The following is a 23,821-nucleotide window of genomic DNA, read 5'->3' on the forward strand; positions in this document are numbered from 1 at the left end:
GGGCTGCACAGCGCTCAGGCGAGCCGGGCGGCCCCCTCCCCGGGACCAGGAGCTGCCTTCTCCGCACCGGCCACACCGACCCAAGCGGCTCAGCAGGGCCGGGGGCTTCTCTCAGTGACTCAGATTTTCCAACCCAGAACGACATTAACCCTACTTTCCCCTCAAACCGAGTAAAATCAGCACCCCTGCCTGGCGGGCAGTCAGAACCCCAAGACGCACAGGACGTGGGGTGGGGAGGCCCGAGCGGCGATGCCGTGGCCCGCCCCGGTCTCAGCCGCGCGGGAAGGAGGACGTCGGGGGTCCCGGCGGGGCTCCTGGGGAGCGGCCCGGCCCCGGGGCATGCAGCGGCGAGGGCTGGCGCTCGGGGCGCACTTTAGCAACAGGTCCCTAAAAGGCGGCGTGCCGGGCCGAGCCGAGCAACCTGCGGCGGGGAAGAGCTGGCGCGCAGGCTGCGGAGACGTCCCCTTCCCCGCGCCCGCCGTGCAGGGAGGCCGCAGCCCCGGCGCGGCTCCGAGGCCCTCCCCGGGGGCTCCGCGTGAGCAGCGGGGCGGCCGGAACGGGCCGCACTGCCGGGCCCCGGGCCGCGGACAGACACACAGCCAAGCCCCGGGGACGGACAGACACACAGCCAAGCCCCGGGGACGGACAGACACACAGCCAACCCCTGGCGCGAACAGACACACAGCCAAGCCCCGGGGACGGACAGACACACAGCCAACCCCCGGCGCGGACAGACACACAGCCAAGCCCCGGGGACGGACAGACACACAGCCAACCCCCGGCGCGGACAGACACACAGCCAAGCCCCGGCGCGGACAGACACACAGCCAACCCCTGGCGCGAACAGACACACAGCCAAGCCCCGGGGACGGACAGACACACAGCCAAGCCCCGGGGACGGACAGACACACAGCCAAGCCCCGGGGACGGACAGACACACAGCCAACCCCCGGCGCGGACAGACACACAGCCAAGCCCCGGCGCGGACAGACACACAGCCAAGCCCCGGGGACGGACAGACACACAGCCAAGCCCCGGGGGCGGACAGACACACAGCCAACCCCCGGCGCGGACAGACACACAGCCAGGCCCCGGCGCGGACAGACACACAGCCAAGCCCCGGGGGCGGCCGCGGGGAGGGGCGCGGGCTCTTTTCCCGCCCGCCTCGGGGCGGGGCGCCCCGCCGGCCCCGGCCTCCGCCCGCCCCCCACGCCGGCCGCTCCTTCCCGCCATCCCCGGAGCAACATGGCCGGGAGCAGCGAGGAGGCGGCCGCCAGCGAGCGAGGGGTCGTGGTAAATGCAAACTCCCGCTCTCGGGGCCGAGCCGCGCGCCCCCTCCCCGCCCCTGCCCGCAGAGCCCTGGGGGGCGCGGCTCCTCCCGGCCCGTCTCCCCCACCTCCGCGGCCCTCGCGGCCAGCCCCTGGTCACGGCCCGGCTCGCCCGGCCCTCCTCTCCTTCCCCCGCTCCACTCCTCCCCACGGTCGGGAGCCGCGACCCCGGCTTGGAGCCACCGTCGTCGTGCCGGCCGCCACCCCACAGGCCACGCCGACTTTTGCTTTCATAGAGGAGGCAGAGGACAGAGTCGCTCCGGGCCTGGAGTTGGGGCTTTGAAGCCTTCAATTCAGGGACCGACCCGTCTGGGGGGCCTCCCGAGGGTGTCCGTCCCCTCGGCGTGTCCGAGCAGAGGACGGTGCCCATCCAGGGGTGCGCCTGGCCGGCCACAGCCCCTTGAGGGGAAGCCCGGGGGTCCCTGGAGGAGCCAGCCCGAGCGCACCGTTCCCACGGCCCCGGGCAAAGTGGGCCTTTGCTAGGTTACCACTGTGTCCAGGTTAAGGCAGAATGGGGGCCGGGTGCTGCGGGGGGGAGGTCTGGCTACATTGGGGTCCCCTTTTCAGGGCCTTGCGTGTAACTCTCGGGTACTCTGACGCCCAGTGGGAGTGCAGTAAAGGGGCCGGGGCAGGTGGACTAGGAGCCCATGCGTTCGCCAGCGCCATCCCAGTGGCCGTCCCCTGGGCGCTGGGGACCCTGCGCCTCCGCCTCGGAGGAGAGAGGGGGCAGGCATGTGGAAGCAAATGAAGGTCGTTCTAGACAGTGACCTGGTCTCTGAGAAGAAGCGCGGGGTGGGGGAGGGCTAGATGGGTGGGAGGAGGGCTGGGGGCTCTGCCTTTGCTCAGGGGTCAGGAAGGGCCTGACATCCCAGCTGGGTCTGAAGGGTGAGGAGGCTGCAGCCATGGGGAGACTGGAGACCCATTCCAGGCAAAGCACATCCAGGTGGGGACAGTGGCATCCAACTATACTTAAAATGGCCCCAGTGCCATGCCAGAATGGTCAGGGAGGGGCAAACATGCCAGAAGGGCATCCTTCCATTCAGGACCAGTTGAGTCTGTGGTGCCTGGAGGGCCACAGGTCCAGGGTACTGGAGGCAATTTGAAATTCATATTTGGAATCCAGGATGGTGATTGGATAGATTCTGAGATCACTGGCAAACAGAATGATAGCTGATTGGGAGCAGATGAGGACTCTCAGTGAAAATGGAAAAAAAAAAAAAAGTCACCACTGTGAAGGGTAATATCCTTGAGAGCTCCAAATGTATGAGATGAACTGTGGAGGAGAAGCTGGATGAGGGACCAGGGTGGAAGCCAGAAGGTTAGTGGAAGGCACCTTGGAAGCAGGGTCTGAAGAGGGAACTCAACAAGAGAGTCAGATGCTCCGGGAGAGCAGAAAGGATGAAGATGGAGAAGAGGCTGTCGTGTTTAAGTTCCAGAGCCACTAGTCCTGCTGAAGAATGATTAAAGTACAGTGCTTCCATATAATACTAGAAACTCTTAAAAAGAATAAGGTAAATCTCCATGCACTATGAGTTGGGCCAGTTCTTACAGTATAAAAAGCAGATGATAGTGTAAGTAGTTTAACCTATTAATGTAAAGCATCACCACTGTGAACTGTGTGACCTTGGGCAAGTTAGCGAACCTCTCTGTGCTGCCTCAATAAGAGCATCTTCCTCACAGGGGAGTGTTAGTGCCAATGAAGAAGGGGGGCAGAGAATAATAGCAAATATTTGTCAAGCAGTGTCTTTTTCCTTTAGGTCTATTACATGTTACAGAAGAGGAAACTGAGGCACTGAGAATAACTAAGTCACAAAAACCACATACCTAACAAACAGGAGAGGGAGGCTTGGAAGCCAGGGTTCAGTCACTGCATTCCAGTGGGAAGCCAGGATTGCAGTGAGGAGTTTCAGAGCCGGGCCTGCCCTGGGTGACCAACTGGCCGTATGGATGGATTCCTGGCATGGAGGAAACATGAAGTACTTGGAGCAAGACAGGCAAAGGAACTGTAAGATGGAGTAGCTGGAAGACTCTTCGAAGTGGGTACTGGAGAAAATTGCCCAAATAACTATCCAGAAAGGAGGTGGCAAAGCAAATCCTGAGTCGGTAGAAAGTTGGTCATGAAGACTGCAAGGAGAGTCAGAGCCTGCCTTGGACAGAAGTGAGGAGGATAGTTTGTGCAGGAGAAAGGAGTAAGAAATGGGAGGTGGTGCCTGCCTGCAGGTAGCTCTCACTTGAATTGGGGAGGTAGGACATTAGCAGATTATTACTAGTAAATGGTAGCGAATGCCAAGTGCCAAGTAGGAGATGGAGATCCTGAGTTCTGAAACTGCTCCGAGTTGGCTGCCCACGGGAAGCCAGCCGGAGGTGGTGAGGTCCCCAGTGGCCTGGTTCCTTCTCTGGGAGAGAGGAAGCTCGTCTCCACCAGCTGGTCTTTCTGGCTCAGGCTGTTAGACGCCTGTTGTTTTGTGGTTGGTTTATTTTCAACAGAGCATTATCAAAATAGCCGGCCAGTCCCGACACAGGTCCGTTTGGTAGGAATAATAAAAAAAGAAAGATGTAAAATGATTGTTGGGTTTCTGTTCCTTTTGGCTCTCCTCCCGCATGGACAGGTGGCTCTGTTGGAGGTATATAATCAGCTATAGAATCACATAGGAGGCTCAGCTTGACTTAGCTATGCTTTTTACCTTCTGAGTGTGGAGTCCACCATAGGAGAGGAAGGCGTGTGGGATGCACGGGTGTAATTTGGTCTCCCCAGCACTCGTCCTTCTGGTAGCAGAACCTGGAACCCTCCTCTTAGGGTGGAAATGCCTTCTACCCATAACTCTGAAGCATGTGGTTCTCCTGTGGGGCGCCCATCACAGTGTACCCCCACCGCACCCTTGGCTCTTGGACTGTGACCCCAGCTGGGTCAGTCCATGATTGAGCCTGGCATTTTTTGAAACCCTCTTGGTTCCTGCCTCAAGGAGAGAGGGTGGGGCAAGCATGTGCTGCTTAGTAGCAGAAAGGGGCAGAAATGAGCTTTTTCTATGTATTTCCAAACTGTTTTTCTCTCTGGGGAGGAAAAAAACCCTGAAACATAATGCAGTAAATATTCTACCCCCCAAAATTTACTTTTATTGATTTGGAAAGAATGTTTCCAAGATGTCTACAAATGGGAAAAAGAGAATTGGAATTGGTTCTGGGATTATTAGGATGTTACATGAAGTGACTCAGGTACTGGGTTTGCCACTACCCTCTTGAGTGATATTTTGCCTCTGTGAACAGAGAAAGAAAGCATTGTTCTGAATAAGCCTAGAGAATATTATCTGCGATACGGAAACTGTGTCAAGACTTCTTGTTTTGATGTTTTAAAAAAGTAGGTGAATAATGTAGTCCTCCTACTCCAGGCAAGGATTTAATCATGAAAAATCTGCCAGCACCACTAATTCCCACTAAGCCTTTAGCTCTAAATAAGGAAGTAAGGCCAGTTCGGGTTATGGAATAATTTTTTGAGAAATACGGTTCTTCTGCTTTTAAATTCACAATTTTAATGGGGATAAAAAGAGTTTGGCAGTTAGATTTGAGCATCTCTTTATTAATTAAAGGATGGAGTTAGTAATTAGATCATTGATCTTTTAGTAGATTTAAATGGTTAAAATTTATTGCATACTTGCTGCAGACCATGCACTGATATAAGAGTTTTATGCCCGTCATCTGTTTTAGCTGTTCCTTGCAATAGCAGTATGAGGATGGCTTTGACTCCGTTGTATAGTTTAACTTTGAAACTTAGAGGTGTTTACATGCTCAAGGCACCATGACTAGTAAGCCTGTCCCACTTCTAGGACCGTCTCCTACCTCCAGGCTGCATCCAAACTATGGGTTACCGTAACAGATTTTTTATTTGTTGATTGCTAATGAAATTCATTTTTGGCATCACTATTAAACGTTTATTATGCGGCCAGCAGTGTACTAGTTACTCTGTGCTATCCCTTTAATCCTCACAGTCCTGTCCATGTCTTTTTTTTAATATGTCTTATTTAAAGGACTAGGAAACTGAGCCTCAGAGAAGGAAAGTAATTTCCCCAATATGACAGTTCAGATGTATCAGGGCCAAGTTCTTGAACACAGAGCAGAAAGTGGCTTGATGTCAACCAGAGCAGGGGCCCAAAAAGCTGTGCCTGGTGGAGGATGGGCTCAGAGACCCCTGATTAAGGACCCACCACTTGTAGGGGCTCCAGGAAGAGGAGTGGATGTGTGCATGCTTGGCTGGATGGGGTGGGGAGAGAAAGCAGCAGGCGTGGAGGGTCCCCCCTCCCTCCGACCAGAGGGTCTTCTGCAGGCTCCTCGTGTGTAGCCAACGGTCAGGCTCAGGCCAGCAGTGAGGGGGCGGGGGGAGGGGGCAGCAGGCCCGAAGAATGCTCCGGGCACAAGCCAGCGTTGCTCTGTGTGATTCCACAAGTGCACCAGCCAGTCTTCACCCTTGCGCAGACATGCTGCTTGGCTAGCCATCTGCAAGTGGTGGGCCCGAATTCCCAGAACCTTGGACAGCGGTGCTTTTCATCACAAGGACACAAGCGAGTTCGGGTGTTTGGGGGGTCCTTGGATGGACACCAAGTTGTTCCTTCATCCGTTTAACTTTTCTGAACACTTACGGTATTCTAGGCAGTATTCAGGCATGGGGGATACAAGTGTGAACAAGACAGACAATGTCTGTGTCAGAAGGAGCCAGTATTCCAGTGGGAGGAAGCAAAATCTCACATATGCGTACACACATCATAGAGGTATTAATACACGCTGTGAAGAAAAGCAAAGCCTGTAAAGCATTGCAGGGACAGGGAGGAGGTGTTGAGGTCAGGGAAGGCCCCAGAGAAGTGGTATTTGAACAGAGACTTGAAGGAAGTGAAGGGCAATCCACAGGGGTCCTGGGGGAAGCATGTTGTGGGCAAAAGAAATAGTGGGTGGAAAGTTCTTGAAGCACAAGCCTGCTTGACATGTGTGAGCATGAGCAAGGAGAATAGTGGCTGAAGCAGAGAAGGGAGGGCATACCTGGTAAGGACTCTGGATTTTAGTCCGAGGTAATGGAAAGCCGTTGAAAAGTTTTGACCACAGGACTGCCATGAGATGATATACAGATTAGCTGCTACTGTCAAGAGTCCAGGGAGAATGATGGTGGCGTGGATCAGTAGAGTAGAGGTGTGGTCATGGTTACATTTTGAAGTAGCCAGTGGGCTACATGCTGGATCTGAAGGCAAGGCGTCGACAGCAACTCTAAGACTCAGATTTGGCCACTGGAAGAATGAGCTGTCCCATACTGAAATATGGAAGGAGTAAATCTGACGGGAGAGATCACAAGTTTGGTTGGCATTGCAGCACTTAAAACAGGGATGGGAGTGGTTGGGAGCTGGACCACAAGCTTCCCTTCTAAAATTGGAGCAAAGAACAGCAGGTTTTGAGTCCTGAGCAAGAAGGATGGAAAGCAGGGACATCCAAAACTTAACCCAGGCACAGATGATTTCTAAAACAATGGGAAACAGGCACAGCTGAGTGAGCAAGAGGACAGAGGGTACAGGTGTCTTCTCAAGGACCCTGAATCAGAGCCTTTGGGAGAGTAGAGCTGTCAGGAAAGATGAGAGGGCTGGAGTGGTCCGCAAGACCTCCAGAAAGAGGTGGCACCTGGCCTGCACAGGGAGCTGAGCTTGGAATAGAGAGGTAGAGGAGGGGAGAGAGGGGAAATGTACAGACCCATGACCGAAATTCAGAGTTGGGAATGAACATGACTTGACAGAAATCCCCTCTGAGGGCAGAGAGGGGTGGTTTGTGGGGTTGGGCTGGGAACTCAGAACGGGTCTGTGTTAGAAAGGCCTTGAAAGCTTAAGGTTGGAATGAGGTGTCTGCTGAGAGCATGCGGGTGTGATGAAAGAATGGGGACCCGGGACACAGCCACACTATGGTTAGAGTGTGTGACACTTTCATCTTGACAATCTGAAAGTAAAAGCAACTTCATCTTCCCCTGCATTTTCTCTCCCACCTCTTGATTATTCTAACCACAAAACTTGCACATCCTGTCCTGACCAAGAGATAGAATTGCCGTTAGTCTATCCGCTCTGTAAACAGGCAATTTTCTGTAGCATCAGTTTCCTTATAGGCCTTCCTTTAAGCTCCCATCATGTGCATCTGTTAAAGTCTTTGCTATAGTGACTTACAACTTAGAAGTATCTGTATACTCTAAATCCATGTACTTCCCATGGGTAATCTTTCTCAGAGAGTCGAAGTATATACCATTAATTAAATTAATACAAGTATAATAGTATAACGTATACTAATGTGTTAGTATAGAATGTATAGAATGATACAGAATTTTATGCACTAATATAGTTACACATGTGCTGTTTGCAATAATATATTCAAGATGATATTTGTAATGTTTGCATTTCAAACATAAATTATAGTTTTACACATCTGTATTCTTATGGACAAAACTTGAGAATACTGCGAATTCCCATATACTAAGTGTTTTTAAAATATATTTCCCATGAAGAGTACCGTAACCAGGATAATTTGATTTGCAGATCAGGGATGACTGGCCAGGGTATGACCTGAAGTTATTCACGTACCCACAGCACTACTATGGAGATCTGGAGTTTGTGCTCATCCCCCATGGCATCATCGTGGACAGGTGAGTACTCTCCTCCTGGGCTCGCCTAGTCCACTCTTGGCATGAGTCATGCCATCTGTTTTAGGAGCCTGTTTCTGAGCCACCTTTTATAGTGGTTCAGAGGACTTTTACAGGACAGCAAATTTGGAATAAAAAAATGAAATTTATGCTTTAATAAATGAGCTGTTTCCTGGATCTTTGTCCAGGGGGAATGGTAGGTAGGTCATGCATATGTAAGGTATTATAAGCCCCAGCATTAAAATAACGGCAGTGTCTGGTATAGACTGGTGAAAGTGGGGCTTGGGGAGGCATTGCTCCTTGCCCAAGGACCTTCCTGTCGCCCTTTGCACAGATGCTTGATTTTCAGCCGGGGAGAGTCAAGAGGTGACATTTGTCTTTGTAGGATATCCCCAAATCCTGGCTTTTCCTGCAGCTCTCATTCATCTCCAGCCAAACAATGTATCACAGATTGGCCAGTCTGTGTACAATTATGTCTTCCAGCCAATGGTAATGTTTTGGAAATAGGATTTGGGACATAAAAGTGTCTGCACAGAACCATTTCTAGAATACTGTTTCTAGTTCCTTCTGGCCCTTCTGCGTAGACTTCCTCTGACTTCTCTTCTGCCTCTCCTAAAGCCAACATTTTCCTCCCATCCTCATGTCCCTCTGTTGAGACTTCCTCTGACTTCTCTTCTGCCTCTCCTAAAGCCAACATTTTCCTCCCATCCTCATGTCTCTCTGTTACCCCCTTTGTCTTTTGGTTTTCAAAGATCCTCCTCTAATTCAGCTCACCACAAGTAGCAGGTTTACAGGTAAACTCCTGCTTCAATGCCAAGTCTGCTACCTTTCCACAGGGCTTGTAATTTCTTGTGCAGAGGCCTTCACACACAGAAAAAAATGATGCTTCTAGCTCTGTGGTTTTTCACTGCCGTATTTGGAATCATAAGGGTGCTTTAGAGGCTTAGAAATTGGGTGGGTTAGGCACTGGGGGGCAGGAGCAGACACAGGCTTTAGCTCCCACTCCAGCCCTTCCCTCTTTCCTTAAACCATAGTACTTCTGCCTCACAGTTGTTGTTTTTTTAGAACTCTGTTATATTCTTCTGCGTTAAGATTTAACTTTATGAAATTGGTACTCAAAAGGAAAGTTTGAAAAACTCTAGATGGTTGCTCGGCTACAATATCCATCAATTCCTGTTCTGTAAACAGAAGGAAATGTTATTCTTTCACTGAAATTCTATTATTTTCCATTGGATAATTTTGCTTGTTCTTTCAAGTTATGGTATATTATTTAAATAAGGTCTAGTTTGGGATTTCTCATACTTTAAAATGGTTTTTCTACCCTTGGGGTGGGGTAGGGATGAGTTTCCTGATCAAATAAACTTGGGAAATTTTTTAAATTCTGGGATTTCTAAATCTCCTTGTTGGCAATTTACACACAAACATTAGCATATTAAAGCTATGACAATCCCCCCCCCCCAAAAGAGGAAAGAAAGCTGCTTGACTTCAACTTTTTTGTACAGTAGAGAACTTTTTACTCAGTTCACCTCTTAATAACTGTCAGAAGAGTCCCCATTTTGGAGCCCCTGGGGTAAACAAATTCCAGCTTTCTCACTGAAAATCATGACTTGAGTTGATAGCATCCTGACGAAACCTCTATGGAGTTCCCCTAAGACAGTTCCCTGAACCTGAAAATCTCCTAGTGAACTTGGCATGTAGGTCAGGTACATGTAGGTAAGCTGTTATGTCCAGAAATTCTGATTCATAGTTGGGATAGGCCTCAGGGATGCTTTCCCCCAACTTTAAAATAAATTTATTAAGACATATATAATTTGCATACCACAAAATTTACCTATTGTAGGTGAATAATTCAGTCATTTCTAGTAAAAGCTTTATGACTGGGCAACCATCACTACAATCCAGCTTCTGAACATTTCCATCATTCCAGAAAGTTCCCTTAAGTCTATTGTCAATCCCTTTACCCAGTCCTTGCCCCAGGAAGTCCCTAATTTGCTTTCTGTCTCTATGAATTTGCCTTTTCTGGACATTTCATATAAATGAAATCATATAAACAGCATAATGTATTTGCCATTCTTCCATGTGGTAGCATATATCAATAATGCATTCCTTTTTACTGTTGAATACCACTCCACTGTATCCCAGGTACTACGTTTGTTTTTTCTGTTCAGCAACAGAAAAAATAGATAGATATTTGGGTTATTTCCAGTTTTTGGCTATAATGCTTCTAAGAACATTCACATATAAATATTTGGGCATATCTTTTCATTTCACCTGCATGGATTCCTAGGAATGAATTATGGGTTATATGATAAGCTTAAGAAAATACCAATTATTTTCCAAAGTGGCTGTACCATTTTCCAATTCCACCATGTATGAAGATTCCAGTTTCTTCATATGCTGCCCAACACTTGGTATTGTCTGTCCTTTTGATTATAGCCATTCTAGTGGATATATAGTGGTATCTTATTGTGTTTTTAATTTGGATTTCCCTAATGATGAATGTGCTTATTTGCCATTCATGTCTTCTTTGTGAATGCTGTTCAAGTCATTTGCCAGTTTTTAAATTAGATTGTTTATCTTCCTATTGAAATGTAAGAGTTGATTTGATATTCTGGACATAAGTCCTTTATCGGATATGATTTGCAAATGTTTTCTCCCAGTCTGTGACTTGTCTTTTCATTTTCTTATTGGTATCTTTTGAAAGGCAATTAAGAAAATTAATGAAGTTCAGTTTATTAATTTTTTCTTTTATGGCTTATGCTTTGGTTTCATGACTTTTTTCTCAAAGTTTTATGGTTTTAGCTCTTACATTTAGACTTATAATATCTTTTGAATTAGGTTTTGTTTATGGCTTGGGATAAGGGTCCAAATTCATTAAATTATCCAATTATTCCATTACTGTTTGTTGAAAGCATGGTCTTTTTTAAATTGAAGTATCTTGGCACCTTTGGCAAAAGTCCATTGATTATAATGTTAAGGTTGATTTCTTGACTCTCAGTTCTGTTTCTACTATACTGACTTAATTTTTGTAGCTTTGCAGGATGTTTTCATCTCACATAGTGTTGTCTTCCAACTTTGTTCTTTTTTCTAAATTGTTTTTACTGCTCTAGGTTCTTTGTATTTCCATACATATTTTAAGATTAGGATCTCAATTTCTAAAAAATGCCTCCTAGGATTTTGCTAGGGATTACACTGAATATATCAATTTGGGGAGAACAGATATCTCAATAGTATTGAATCATTTAATTCATGAAAATGGCATGTCTCTCTGTTCATTTACATTTTCCTTAATTTCTTTCAGGAATGTTTTGTATAAATGTATAAATCTTGCAATGGTTTGATTAAATGTGTCTCTACATATTTTATTTTTTTAATGTGGCTGCCAGTATAATTGTTTTCTTCATTAACTTCTTAATTATTTTTAGATTGTTGCTAGTATGTGTAAATAAAAGCAATATTTTAAATATAGATTTTTTGTCATGCCACTTTGCTAAATTCTCTAATTAGTTTGCCTAGTTAACTAGAGGTTTCCTTAGGAGTTTCTACATATAAGAACATGCCATCAGCATAAAGACAGGTTTACTTCTTCTTTTCCAATGTGAAATTCCTTACCTTCATCTTCTCTCTCACTGTTTTCTTTGACATTGATTGCATTGACTAGAATTTCCAGTGCAGTGTTGAATACAAGTGGTAACAGTGGATATTCGTGCCTCATTCTTAATCTTTGGGGAAAAGATTCAGTCATTCATTATTAGGTATGACTTAGTTGTATTTTTTTTTAATTTATTTATTAATTAAAAAAATTTAACAAACCAAATAAAACACCAACATATATAATCAGTAATTCACGATATCATCACTTAGTTGCATATTCATCATTTCTTAGAACATTTGCATCAATTCATAAAAAGACAATAGAAAAATAAATAAAATGAAAACAGAAAGAAAAAAAGATTATATCTACCATACCCCTTACCCCTCACTGTCATTGATCACTAGCATTTCAAACTAAATTTATTTTAGCATTTGTTCCCCCTATTATTTATTTTTATTCCATATGTTCTACTCGTTTGTTGACAAGATAGATAAAAGGAGCATCAGACAGAAGGTTTTCACAATTATACAGTCACATTGTGAAAGCTATATCGTTATTCAATCATCCTCAAGAAACATGACTACTGGAACATAGCGCTGCATTTTCAGGCAGTTCTCTCCAGCCTCTCCATTACATCTTGAATAACAAGGTGATATCTACTTAATGCGTAAGGATAACCTCCAGGATAACCTCTCGACTCTGTTTGGAATCTCTCAGCCATTGCCATTTTGTCTCATTTCACTCTTCCCCCTTTTGGTCGAGAAGGTTTTCTCAATCCGTTGATGCTGAGTCCCAGCTCATTCTAGGATTTCTGTCCCACATTGCCAGGAAGGTGCACACCCCTGGGAGTCATGTCCCACGTAGACAGGGGGAGGGTGGTGAGATTGCTTGTTGTGTTGGCTGGAGAGAGAGGCCACATCTGAGCAACAAAAGAGGCTCTCTTGGGGGTGATTCTTAGGCCTAAATTTTAAGTAGACTTGACCTATCCTTTGTGGGGTTAAGTTTCATATGAACAAACCCCAAGACTGAGGGCTCAGCGTATAGCTTTGGTTGTCCACACTGCTTGTGAGAATATCAAGAATTCAACTTGGGGAAGTTGAATTTCTCCCTGTTCTCACCATTCCCCGAAGGGGGCTTTACAAATACTTTTCCACTTACTGATCGAATCACTCTGGGATTCATCAGGGCATCACTCTGGACAAACCAACAAAACCTTACCTGAGGTTCCAAGTATTTATGGTATTCAATCAAACTATCTACGTAAGTTATATTAGGATATGCACTAGTCCTACCTGAGATTCCAAGTACTTATGGTATTCAATCAAACTATCTACGTAAGTTATATTAGGATATGCACTAGTCAAAATATAAGTTTTGTACCATATAAACATTTTTTGCTTTAATCTCACACATAAGGTGGCATTTTAAAATATTAATTACCATCTATTTTCAGCACCCTGCAATAATGACATTCCTTTGTTCTTCCTCATGCAAAAGCATTTTTAAAATTTGTACCTTTAGTCACTATTATTATACACTCTAGGCATTCCTAGATTATACCATCTCAATCTTTAACATCTATCTTTCTTTCATTTATGCCCCCAGCCCTCCTCCCTCTATCATTCTCACATGCAGCTTCATTCACTGTTTTAACATAATTGTATTACAGTTAGGTAATATTGTGCTGTCCATTTCTGAGTTTTTGTATTCAGTCCTGTTGCACAGTCTGTATTCCTTCAGCTCTAATTACCCAATATCTTACCCTATTTCTATCTCCTGATGGTCTCTGTTACCAACAAAATATTCCAAGTTTATTCACTAATGTCAATTCATATCAGTGAGACCATACAATATTTGTCATTTTGTTTTTGGCTGGTCTCACTCAGCATAATGTTCTCAAGGTCCATCCATGTTGTTAAATACTTCATAACTTTATTCTGTCTTAGAGCTGCATAATATTCCATCGTATGTATATACCACAGTTTGTTTAGCCACTCGTCTGTTGATGGACATTTTGGTTGTTTCCATCTCTTTGCAATTGTAAATAATGGTGCTATAAACATTGGTGTGCAAATGTCCATTTGTGTCTTTGCCCTTATGTCCTTTGAGTAGATACCTAGCAATGGTGTTGCCGGTTCATATGGCAATTCTATATTCAGCTTTTTGAGGACCCGCCAAACTGCCTTCCACAGCGGTTGCACCATTTGATATTCCCACCAACAGTGGATAAGTGTGCCTCTTTCTCCGCATCCTCTCCAGCACTTGTCATTTTCTGTTTTGTTGATAATGGTCATTCTGGTGGGTGTGAGATGATATCTCATTGTGGTTTTGATTTGCATTTCTCTAATGGCCAGGGACATTGAGCATCTCTTCATGTGCCTTTTGGCCATTTGTATTTCCTTTTCTGAGAAGTGTCTGCTCAAGTCTTTTTCCCATTTCGTAATTGGATTGGCTGTCTTTTTGTTATTGAGTTGAACAATCTCTTTATAAATTCTGGATACTAGACCTTTATCTGATATGTCATTTCCAAATATTGTCTCCCATTGTGTAGGCTGTCTTTTTACTTTCTTGATGAAGTTCTTTGATGCACAAAAGTGTTTAATTTTGAGGAGTTACTATTTATTTATTTATTTATTTCTTCAGTGCTCTTGCTTTGGGTGTAAGTTCTGTAAAACCGCCTCCAATTATAAGATTTATAAGATATTTCCCTACCTTTTCCTCTAACTGTTTTATGGTCTTAGACCTAATGTTTAGATCTTTGATCCATTTTGAGTTAACTTTTGTATAGGGTGTGAGATACGGGTCCTCTTTCATTCTTTTGCATATGGATAGCCAGTTCTCTAGGCACCATTTATTGAAGAGACTGTTCTGTTCCAGGTGAATTGGCTTGACTGCCTTATCAAAGATCAAATGTCCATAGATGAGAGGGTCTATATCTGAACACTCTATTCTATTCCATTGGTCGATATATCTATCTTTATGCCAGTACCATGCTGTTTTGACCACTGCAGCTTCATAATATGCCTTAAAGTCAGGCAGCGTGAGACCTCCAGCTTCGTTTTTTTTACTCAAGATACTTTTAGCAATTCGGGGCACCCTGCCCTTCCAGATAAATTTGCTTATCGGTTTTTCTATTTCTGAAAAGTAAGTTGTTGGGATTTTGATTGGTATTGCATTGAATCTGTAAATCAATTTGGGTAGAATTGACATCTTAACTATATTTAGTCTTCCAGTCCATGAACATGGTATGCCCTTCCATCTATTTAGGTCTTCTGTGATTTCTTATAACAATTTCTTGTAGTTTTCTTTGTATAGTTCTTTTGTCTCTTTAGTTAAATTTATTCCGAAATATTTTATTCTTTTGGTTGCAGTTGTAAATGGAATTCGTGTCTTGATTTCCCCTTCAGATTGTTCATTACTAGTGTATAGAAACACTACAGATTTTTGAATGTTGATCTTGTAACCTACCACTTTGCTGTACTCGTTTATTAGCTCTAGTAGTTTTTTTTTTTTTTTTTTTTTTTTTTTTAAAGGAAAGACAGAGAGAAGGAAGGAAGGATAGAAGGAAAGAAGGGAGGAAGAAAGGGAAACATCTTTAAACATTTTCTTGTTTTATTGTATTTTGTTTTTTTTTTTTTGTTTTGTTACATGGGCTGGGGCCGGGAATCGAACCGAGGTCCTCCGGCATAGCAGGCAAGCACTTTGCCCGCTGAGCCACCGCGGCCCGCCCTCTAGTAGTTTTGCTGTGGATTTTTCAGGGTTTTCAACATATAGTATCATATTGTCTGCAAACAGTGAGAGTTTTACTTCTTTCTTTCCAATTTTTATGCCTTGTATTTCTTTTTCTTGTCTAATTCCTCTGACTAGAACTTACAACAGAATGTTGAATAACAGTGGTGATACTGGACATCCTTGTCTTGTTCCTGATCTTAGGGGGAAAGTTTTCAGTTTTTACCCATTGAGGATGATATTAGCTGTGGGTTTTTCATATATTCCCTTTATCATTTTAAGGAAGTTCCCTTGTATTCCTATCCTTTGAAGTGTTTTCAACAGGAAAGAATGTTGAATTTTGTCAAATGCCTTCTCTACATCAATTGAGATGATCATGTGATTTTTCTGCTTTGATTTCTTGATATGGTATATTACATTAATTGATTTTCTTATGTTGAACCATCCTTGCATACCTGGAATGAATCCTACTTGGTCATGATGTATTATTCTTTTAATGTGTTACTGGATTCGATTTGCTAGAATTTTGTTGAGGATTTTTGTATCTATATTAATTAGAGAGATTGGTCTGTAGTTTTCTTTTTTTTGTAATATCTTTGTCTGGCTTTGTTTGGTATGAGGGTGATGTTGGCTTCATAGAATGAATTAGGTGGCTTTCCCTCCTCTTCAATTTTTTTGAAGAGTTTGAGCAGTATTGGCACTAATTCTTTCTGGAATGTTTGGTAGAATTCACATGTGGAGCCATCTGGTCCTGGACTTTTCTTTTTGGGAAGCTTTTTAATGACTGATTCAATTTCTTTACTTGTGATTGCTTTGTTGAGGTCATCTATTTCTTCTCGAGTCAAAGTTGGTTGTTCATGCCTTTCTAGGAAGTTGTCCATTTCATCTACATTGTTGTATTTATTAGCATAAAGTTGTTCATAGTATCTTGTTATTACCTCCTTTATTTCTGTGGGGTCAGTGGTTATGTCTCCTCTTCCATTTCTGATCCTATTTATTTGCATCCTCTCTCTTTGTTAGTTTTATTTTTTAATAGATTACCTTTATTAGACTGAGGAAATTTCCTTCCATTTCTGGTTTGTTTGTATTGTGAATGGGTGTTAGATTTCATCACATCTGTTTGTGCATTACTGAAATATGGTTTTTGCCCTTCATTCTATTTATATGGCTTATTAGAATAATTGATTTAGAATATTAAATAAATCTAGCATTTGTGGAATGGATCCTATTGGATCATGGTGTAAAATTCTTTTTATATGTTGTTGTTTTTTTTTTGGAGGGGGGTGGGTTGGCTAATAGTCTGGGAACCGAACCCGGGTCTCCTGCATGGAAGGCACACATTCTATCACTAAACCACCCATGCACTCTTTATATGTTGTTGAATCCAGTTTGCTAATATTTTATTAGGGATTGTTGCAGCTGTGTTCACAAAGGATACTGAACTGTAGTTTTCTTGTGAGGTCTTTGTCTGCTTTGGTATCAAGTTAATACTGGTCTCATGGAATGAATTGGGATGTGCCTCAGCCTCCTTTATTTTCTGAAAAAAAATTTATGAAGGATTAGAATTATTCCTTCCTTAAAATTTGATAGAACTTACAAATAAAGCTATCTGGGCCTTGTCTTTTCTTTGTGAGTTTCTTAAATTACTGATTCAATATTGTTACTTGTTACAGGTCTATTCAAATTTTCTATATATTTTTGAGTCCTTTTTGGTCATTTTTGTCTTTCTTGGAAATTTTTTCATTTCATCTATATGTCTAATATTTGGCATAAATTTATTCATCATTTCTTAATGATAAAAGGGACAATATATCAGTAAGACACAACAATTATAAATGTATATGCATCTAATACTAGAGCCCCAAAATAGATGAATCAAAAACTGACAGAATTGAAGGAGAAATAGGCCAATAAGCAGTAATATTTGGAGATTCTTATACTCTCTATCAATAATTGATATCTTCCTGATGTATTGACCATTTTATCATTATGAAATGTCCCTCTTTTCCTCTAGTACTATTTCTAGTCCTAAGGGATATTTTGTCTGAAAATAATATAGTCTCTAAGGCTCATTTATGGTTACTATTTGCATGGTATCTTTTAGCTATCCTTTTATTCTCGATCTGTTTGTGTCTCTGAATCTAAAATTTATCTCTTGTTGAGTACAAATAATTGGATCATGTTCTTTTAACCCAATCTAACAATCTCTCCCTTTTGAATAAGGCATTTAGTCTATTCACACTTAAAGCAATTATTGATATGAGTGGATGCCATTTTGCTGTATGTTTTCTTTTCATCTCATGTCTTTTTTTTGCCTTCTGTTCTTCCTTTAATAGCTCCTTTTGCATTAAATAGTTTTTACTGTACCATGTTACTCCTCTTTTTTTCTATATATTTAAAAAATTATTTTCTTCATCGTTGTTCTACAGATTACAATATACTTAGAACAATTCATGGTTGTTCTAGGGATTACAGTATATTATAATACTTATTATAATCTATATAGAGTAATAGTAACTTAACTCTGATAAAATATTGAAGCTTTGTGCTTTCATTGTTATCTATATTATATCTGTGTTATGAACCAAAAAATACAGTGTAGCAATAGTTGTTGCTTTATACACTTTTTTGTCTTTTATAGAAATTAAGAGAATAAATTCAAAATATAGATATATATTTATAGAGTCTTTTACTTTCATATATACCATTTCTAGGTCTCTTTATTTGTTCCAATGGATTAGAGTAAACATCTGGTTCCTTTTCAGCCTAAAGAATTCCTTATGAGTATTTCTTATAAGGTATACCTGCCAGCAACACCTTTTATAGTAGTCTTTGTTTATTTGGGAATCTCTTTATTTTGCTTTGTGTTTGAAGTTTTTTGTTTTTTTTTTTACTAGATATAGAGTTCTTTTTTTTTTTTTTTTAATTCAGCCCATTGGGTATATTATTCCATTCCCTTCTGACTTCCTAGTGTGTGCTGAGAACTCAGCTATTAATTGTACTCTTGTTCCGCTGTACTTACGGAGTTATTTTCCTCTTGCTTCTTTCAAGATTTTCTCTGTCTTTGCCTTCCAACAGTTTAACTACGATGTGTGTAGGTGTGATTCTTTCTGTGTTTATCTGTTTGGGGTTGATGAAGTTTCTTGGATCTGTAGATTAAGGTTTTCTTCAAATTTGGGAAATTTGGGGCCATGAGTTCTTCACCTATTTTTTCTTCCCTTTTCTCTCTCTCTGCTCCCATTACATACGTGTTGGCATGCTCATTCTTGTCCTCCGGGTCTCTGAGGCTCTGTTCATTTCTCTTTTATATTTTTCTCTCTGTTCTTGAGATAGCTTAATTTATATTATTCTATTATCTAGCTCACTGATATTTTCTTCTGCCATCTCAAATCTCCATTGACCCAGCTATTGAGATTTTCATTTCAGCTATTGTACTTTTGAACTTCAGAATTTTCATTTGGTTCCTTTTTATATATATTCTGTCTTTACACTGAAAGTTTGTTTATTGAGTCAGTATTGCCATACATTTCTTTAATTCTTTAAATACAGTTTTCTTTTAATTGTTTTAGCATTTGTATATATATATAATCTGCTCTGAATTCTTTGCTAAATCCAACAGCTGGAAAAACACAGAGACAGTTTCTATTGTCTACTTTTATTCTGTGTATTTTCTTTATATTCTTGATATTTTTTGTTGAATACTGGATATTTTAGATAATAAATCATAGCTCCAGATTCTGACTTTCCCACACCCCAGGGGTTTTCCATGTTGTCTTGTTTCTTTGTTTAGTAACTTGCCTGGACATAATCTGTGAAATCTTTCCCTCGCACAGTGTGTGGCCTATTACCACAGTTTAGTTTTCTTATTTTTATCCTGAAGCCTCACTTATTAGAGCATACCCTTGTGTCTGTGTAGCTTAGCCTTACTCCACGGATTGCCTAGAAGTTGGCTCAAGTTGCACTAAGGCTTCCACTCTCTGCTGATGAATGTTTTTGGGGGCTGACAAACACGCTTAAATTTCCAGCCATTTTCAAGTCTTCCCTGAGGCTTTTATTTTTCGTAAGACCCTACTGCATACCAAGAATACACCCAGGCCCCTTTGACTAGAGTCAACCCAGGGTATATGAAGAGCTTGCCATTTCCCCCATGACTCTCTCTCCTCTTTAAATTCCCTATCAAATCTACGGCGAGTCTGCCAGCTGTTGCTTTGTCAAACAGGACTGCAAACCTCAGGATAATGGAGCCACGTGCTGTCCCTGTTCACATGCTACCAAGACTGCCACTTTGATGACACTCAAAATCAAGTGGCCTCCCAATAGCATGTGCCCACCCTATTCGGGTTGAACTACCTGGTTGAACAGCAGACCTGGGCAGGGGGGTGGGGCTGGGGCATCTCTGGATAGGAATGCCACAGACTCATGCTGTTCCTCCCCAGTGTTAAGTGTTTCCATGAATAAATCCTTCTTAATTTGTAATATGCCTTTAGACAGTGTCAGAACTGCTGAAATGGTTGTTTTTGACAGTTTGTCCAGTTTTATAGTTGTTTTTGTGGAAAGGATTGGCTGACTTCCTTATTCGTTACTCTGTTTTTAAAAAGCATGCAAGATATTCTGATGTGCATTTTTCAATTATTGTATTTTGAGAAACATTGCCTGAAACTGATGTATTTACATATATCTGTGTACCACACATTCAGTATGGATGTATTTACATATATCTGTGTACACACATATACAAAATATTATATGGTATATGTGTAGACATGTTTTACACACACACACACACACATCTAGTGAGATCATTCAGTTAATTGTTTTTTAAGTCTAATTCTATTTGGAGTATCAGTGAGGATTTTTTTAAAAGTATGTGTCATTGAGCCTACCTTCATCCAAGGTTTTAATACTGTATGAGTGTATAGGCAGCTGGATCTACAAATGTGGAACAATTAGAAACAAAATACAGAGTCAGTCCAAATTAGGTATCAAGTCTCCAAGGCTGATGCACTTTGTGCAACTCCAGGAGGCCTCGCTGACATTCTCTTCATTATAAATTGTACCTCCCAGAATAGTACCCCGGTGTACCTTCACACAAGTAATGTGCTACCTTTGAGAATATAAGGCAGGCATTATCTTTTGATATTTACTATGAGCTTGGCTTTTCCTCCAGGTTCCTGTAATGCTGTAAGGTGAGTGAGTCATTCTCTCCATTTCCTTTTTCTCTGCTATAAGATGAGCATAATGACACCAAATACCATCATACCATCATCTGTCAACATCTGTCAGCATCTGTCAGGATAAAATAACAGCATTCACGGTCTCTGACATTGTACTGTGCACATTTATCATTTTTTGTGACATAAAAATACAAAGATATACCCAGGTGATGTCGTTATACCAAGTATGTTGTGAACACACGCTTTTTGTCCAATCTTAACAAAAATTTTCTGTCTGCAGCCTCTTTCTCCTAAGCTCTTTTCTACATTTTCCTACTTAATTCAATATCATTCATTTTTTAAAGGAAGGAAAATATTCAGAAGTCGTTGTGTCTTAACATACTATTATGCTTTACTTCTTACAGAATTGAGAGGCTGGCTAAAGATATTATGGAAGACATAGGATACTGTGATATCATGGTCCTGTGCGTGCTTAAAGGGGGCTACAAATTCTGTGCTGATCTTGTGGCGCATCTTACGAACATCAGCCGAAATTCAAATAGATTTGTCCCCATGAAGGTTGATTTCATCAAACTCAGAAGTTACAGGGTAAGTTACTATATTTCCACTTTAATTATATGCTCTTTAGAATTAACAATATTATAGGACAAAAGCACTAATAATATAAAAATGAAGTATGAGTGTTTTATTTTGCAAGAATACTGCAACTTGTAATCCAAATAATACTATTTGTTAGGGAAAAAAACTTCTATTTTCACATAAATGAAAAGACATTTGAAGAGTGTTTTGTACTTTCTTTAATGTTATAAAGCCTAATGGTTGTTTCCTGATACACAGCCTCACAAATCTGAAGCCATAGTGTTAAGAAAATCCAATGAGCACTGCAGAGTTTCTGTCCTGGGTGGCTGTTGGCGCTGGAGACCTGCAGAAGGATGTTCAGCTCAGAGAGGAGAGTGTTCATACTTGGGTTCTCTAGAGACATTTTCTCTTTGGTCTTCTCCTCTTCTCTTTATAATGTTAGGTTTTGTGATGCTTTTTGGTCCAATGTATAGTAAATCATTAAAATTAACTTACTATTGGTGAGGAACCTTTGGGATCAAAATCATGGAACTAGTTACGTTGATTCACCTAGCTCGACACATTTCAACTCATTAATCCTTTTTGTATTGGTTTGCTACTGCTGCATAACAAGTCACCCCAATTTAGTGTTTTACATGCATATTATCTTGTGATTTTTGTGAGTTAGAGGTCTGAACATGGCCTAATTGAGTTCTCTGCTCAGAATCTTACCACGGTGAAGTCAAGGTGTTAGCTGCATCTGTGGTCTCACCTGAGCTCGGGGTCATTTTCCAAGCTCACTAGTTATTGGCAGAATTCCATCCCCGTTTCCTTGTTGCCTATAAGCTGAGGATGGCTTGCAGCTCCTGCAGGCTGCCTTCAGGTCCTGGTGCCATGGACTCCCCCATAGGCAATTCACAATGGTTGTTTGTATCTTCCAGGTCCACAGGAGAACCTCTCCATTCAGGAAGGCCCTGACCTTCTTTTAAAGGCTCGCCTGAATAGATCAGGTTCACCCATAGTAATTCTCATTGGATTAACTAAAGCCAACTGACTTGTTACTATATCCCAAAGTGAAGCCCCATCATCTGTACAGGTCTCGCCCCACTCAAAGGCATGTACATCAGGGGAGGGGAGTCTCGGGGGGTCATCCTAGAATTCTCCTTCCCCCCTCTATGGGGCTCTCCTTCAGCCGCCTCATTTCTAGAGCAGCTGTAAATTATTTCTCATTTCTTAAGTTACTCTACTTATTTTCCTGGTGACCTCTGAAGCCAGGTTAAAGCTGGTTTTTGCATATACCTTAACCCTAATTCATTAATTTCATTTTCTCTTCAAAAATTGTTTTCTATTAAGAGTCCTTTCATTCTGGACTATGTAGCTGTACTTCTTTCTTGTAAGATCTTTCTCATTTATTTGGCCCTGATCATTATTGTATTTCTTACTGGCTAATGGCTTTTTTTTTTAAATTAATTTTAAACCTCCATTTAATTTTTTAAAACATCATAAATAGGATTAAAGACAAACAAAATGGGAAAAATATTTCTAAGATCTATAACATACAGTCAGTTTATAACATATGTAAATATTTATTACAAATGAACAAGGAAAAAAAACACACCAATAGAAGAAATATATTGTAAGAATAAAATAAGAATAGAATGTGAACAAAAAATTCCTAAAAAAATACAAAAAAAGGGGCTTTAAACATATGAAGAAATGTTCAGTTTCACCAGTGCTCAAAGAAATTTAAATAAAGAAACCTGCCAGTGTTTTTGACCTTGCTCATTGACAAAGATTAAAATTCATAAGATGCAGTGTTGGCAAAAGTGTGGGAAACAGGACCCAAAAGAGCCTGGTAGGTTATGAATTCAAACTCTTGGCTGGAAAGTAATTCAATATGTATGTAAAGCCTTTACATTACTCTTAAAAATAATCAAAGCTGAACACAAAGTTTTATGTACAAGTATATCTATTAAAAGTACTTTAAAATAATAGTTTAAATGTGAAATAGCCTCAATGTATGGTGAGAGAGAGCTGCATAGGTAGATTATGGCAGAATCATATCATAGAGTGTGGTGTAAAAAATTAAAAATTATATTGTAAACATATGTTAATTAATGTGAAGAATGTTTATGATGCATTGTTACATCATAGCATGTATATAGAATGTCTACCATCTACTTTTGGGTTTAATTTTTCTGTAAACAGATATGTGGTTAATGGCTTTTTTAAAAACCTTATATTTTCAAATTAAAGTCAACTTTATTAAGATATCATTTGCATACAGTAAAATTCATCCCTTTTAAGTTTACACATCTATGAGTTTTGTCAAATACATACAGCATGTATAAATCACCATGATCAAGATATAGGTGGGTCCTCTCACTCCCTAAAATTCCCTTGTGTCCCTTTGCTGTCAAACCCCAGTCCCTGGAACCTACTGATATGTTTTCTGTCCCTAGAATTTTGCTTCTTTTCCAGAATGTCATCTGTTTGTAGTCATGCACCGTGTGTTCTTATTTCACTTGGCACAATGCTTTAGAGATTCATTCATGTTGTTTTTATTTATAGTTCATTTCTTTTTATTGTCAAGGATTCTGAATATGAATATACCAGTTTTTTAATCCGTTCATCGGCTGAAGGATATTTGGGTTATTTTCACTTTGGCATGGTTAGGAATAAAGCTGCTATAAGCATTTATGTACAAAGTTTTGAGTGAACTTAAGTTTTCATTTCTCCCGAATAAACATCTAGGGGTAGGATTACTAGGTCATAGGATGAGTGA

General features: G+C 41.5%; 1 protein-coding gene across 1 annotated transcript in view; it reads left to right on the forward strand.

The window, feature by feature from the left end:
- Positions 1-1,193: 1,193 nt before the first annotated feature.
- The window catches only part of PRTFDC1 (phosphoribosyl transferase domain containing 1), an 83,554-nt gene continuing 60,926 nt past the window's right edge, over positions 1,194-23,821 (forward strand). Inside the window, exons 1-3 of the mRNA XM_077153641.1 lie at positions 1,194-1,293; positions 7,877-7,983; positions 20,883-21,066. Coding sequence (XP_077009756.1) covers positions 1,246-1,293; positions 7,877-7,983; positions 20,883-21,066 — 339 coding nt within the window. The 5' untranslated portion in view covers positions 1,194-1,245. The remainder of the gene's footprint in view (positions 1,294-7,876; positions 7,984-20,882; positions 21,067-23,821) is intronic.

Source organism: Tamandua tetradactyla, chromosome 1 (assembly GCF_023851605.1).
Source record: "Tamandua tetradactyla isolate mTamTet1 chromosome 1, mTamTet1.pri, whole genome shotgun sequence".
Lineage (NCBI taxonomy): Eukaryota > Metazoa > Chordata > Mammalia > Pilosa > Myrmecophagidae > Tamandua > Tamandua tetradactyla.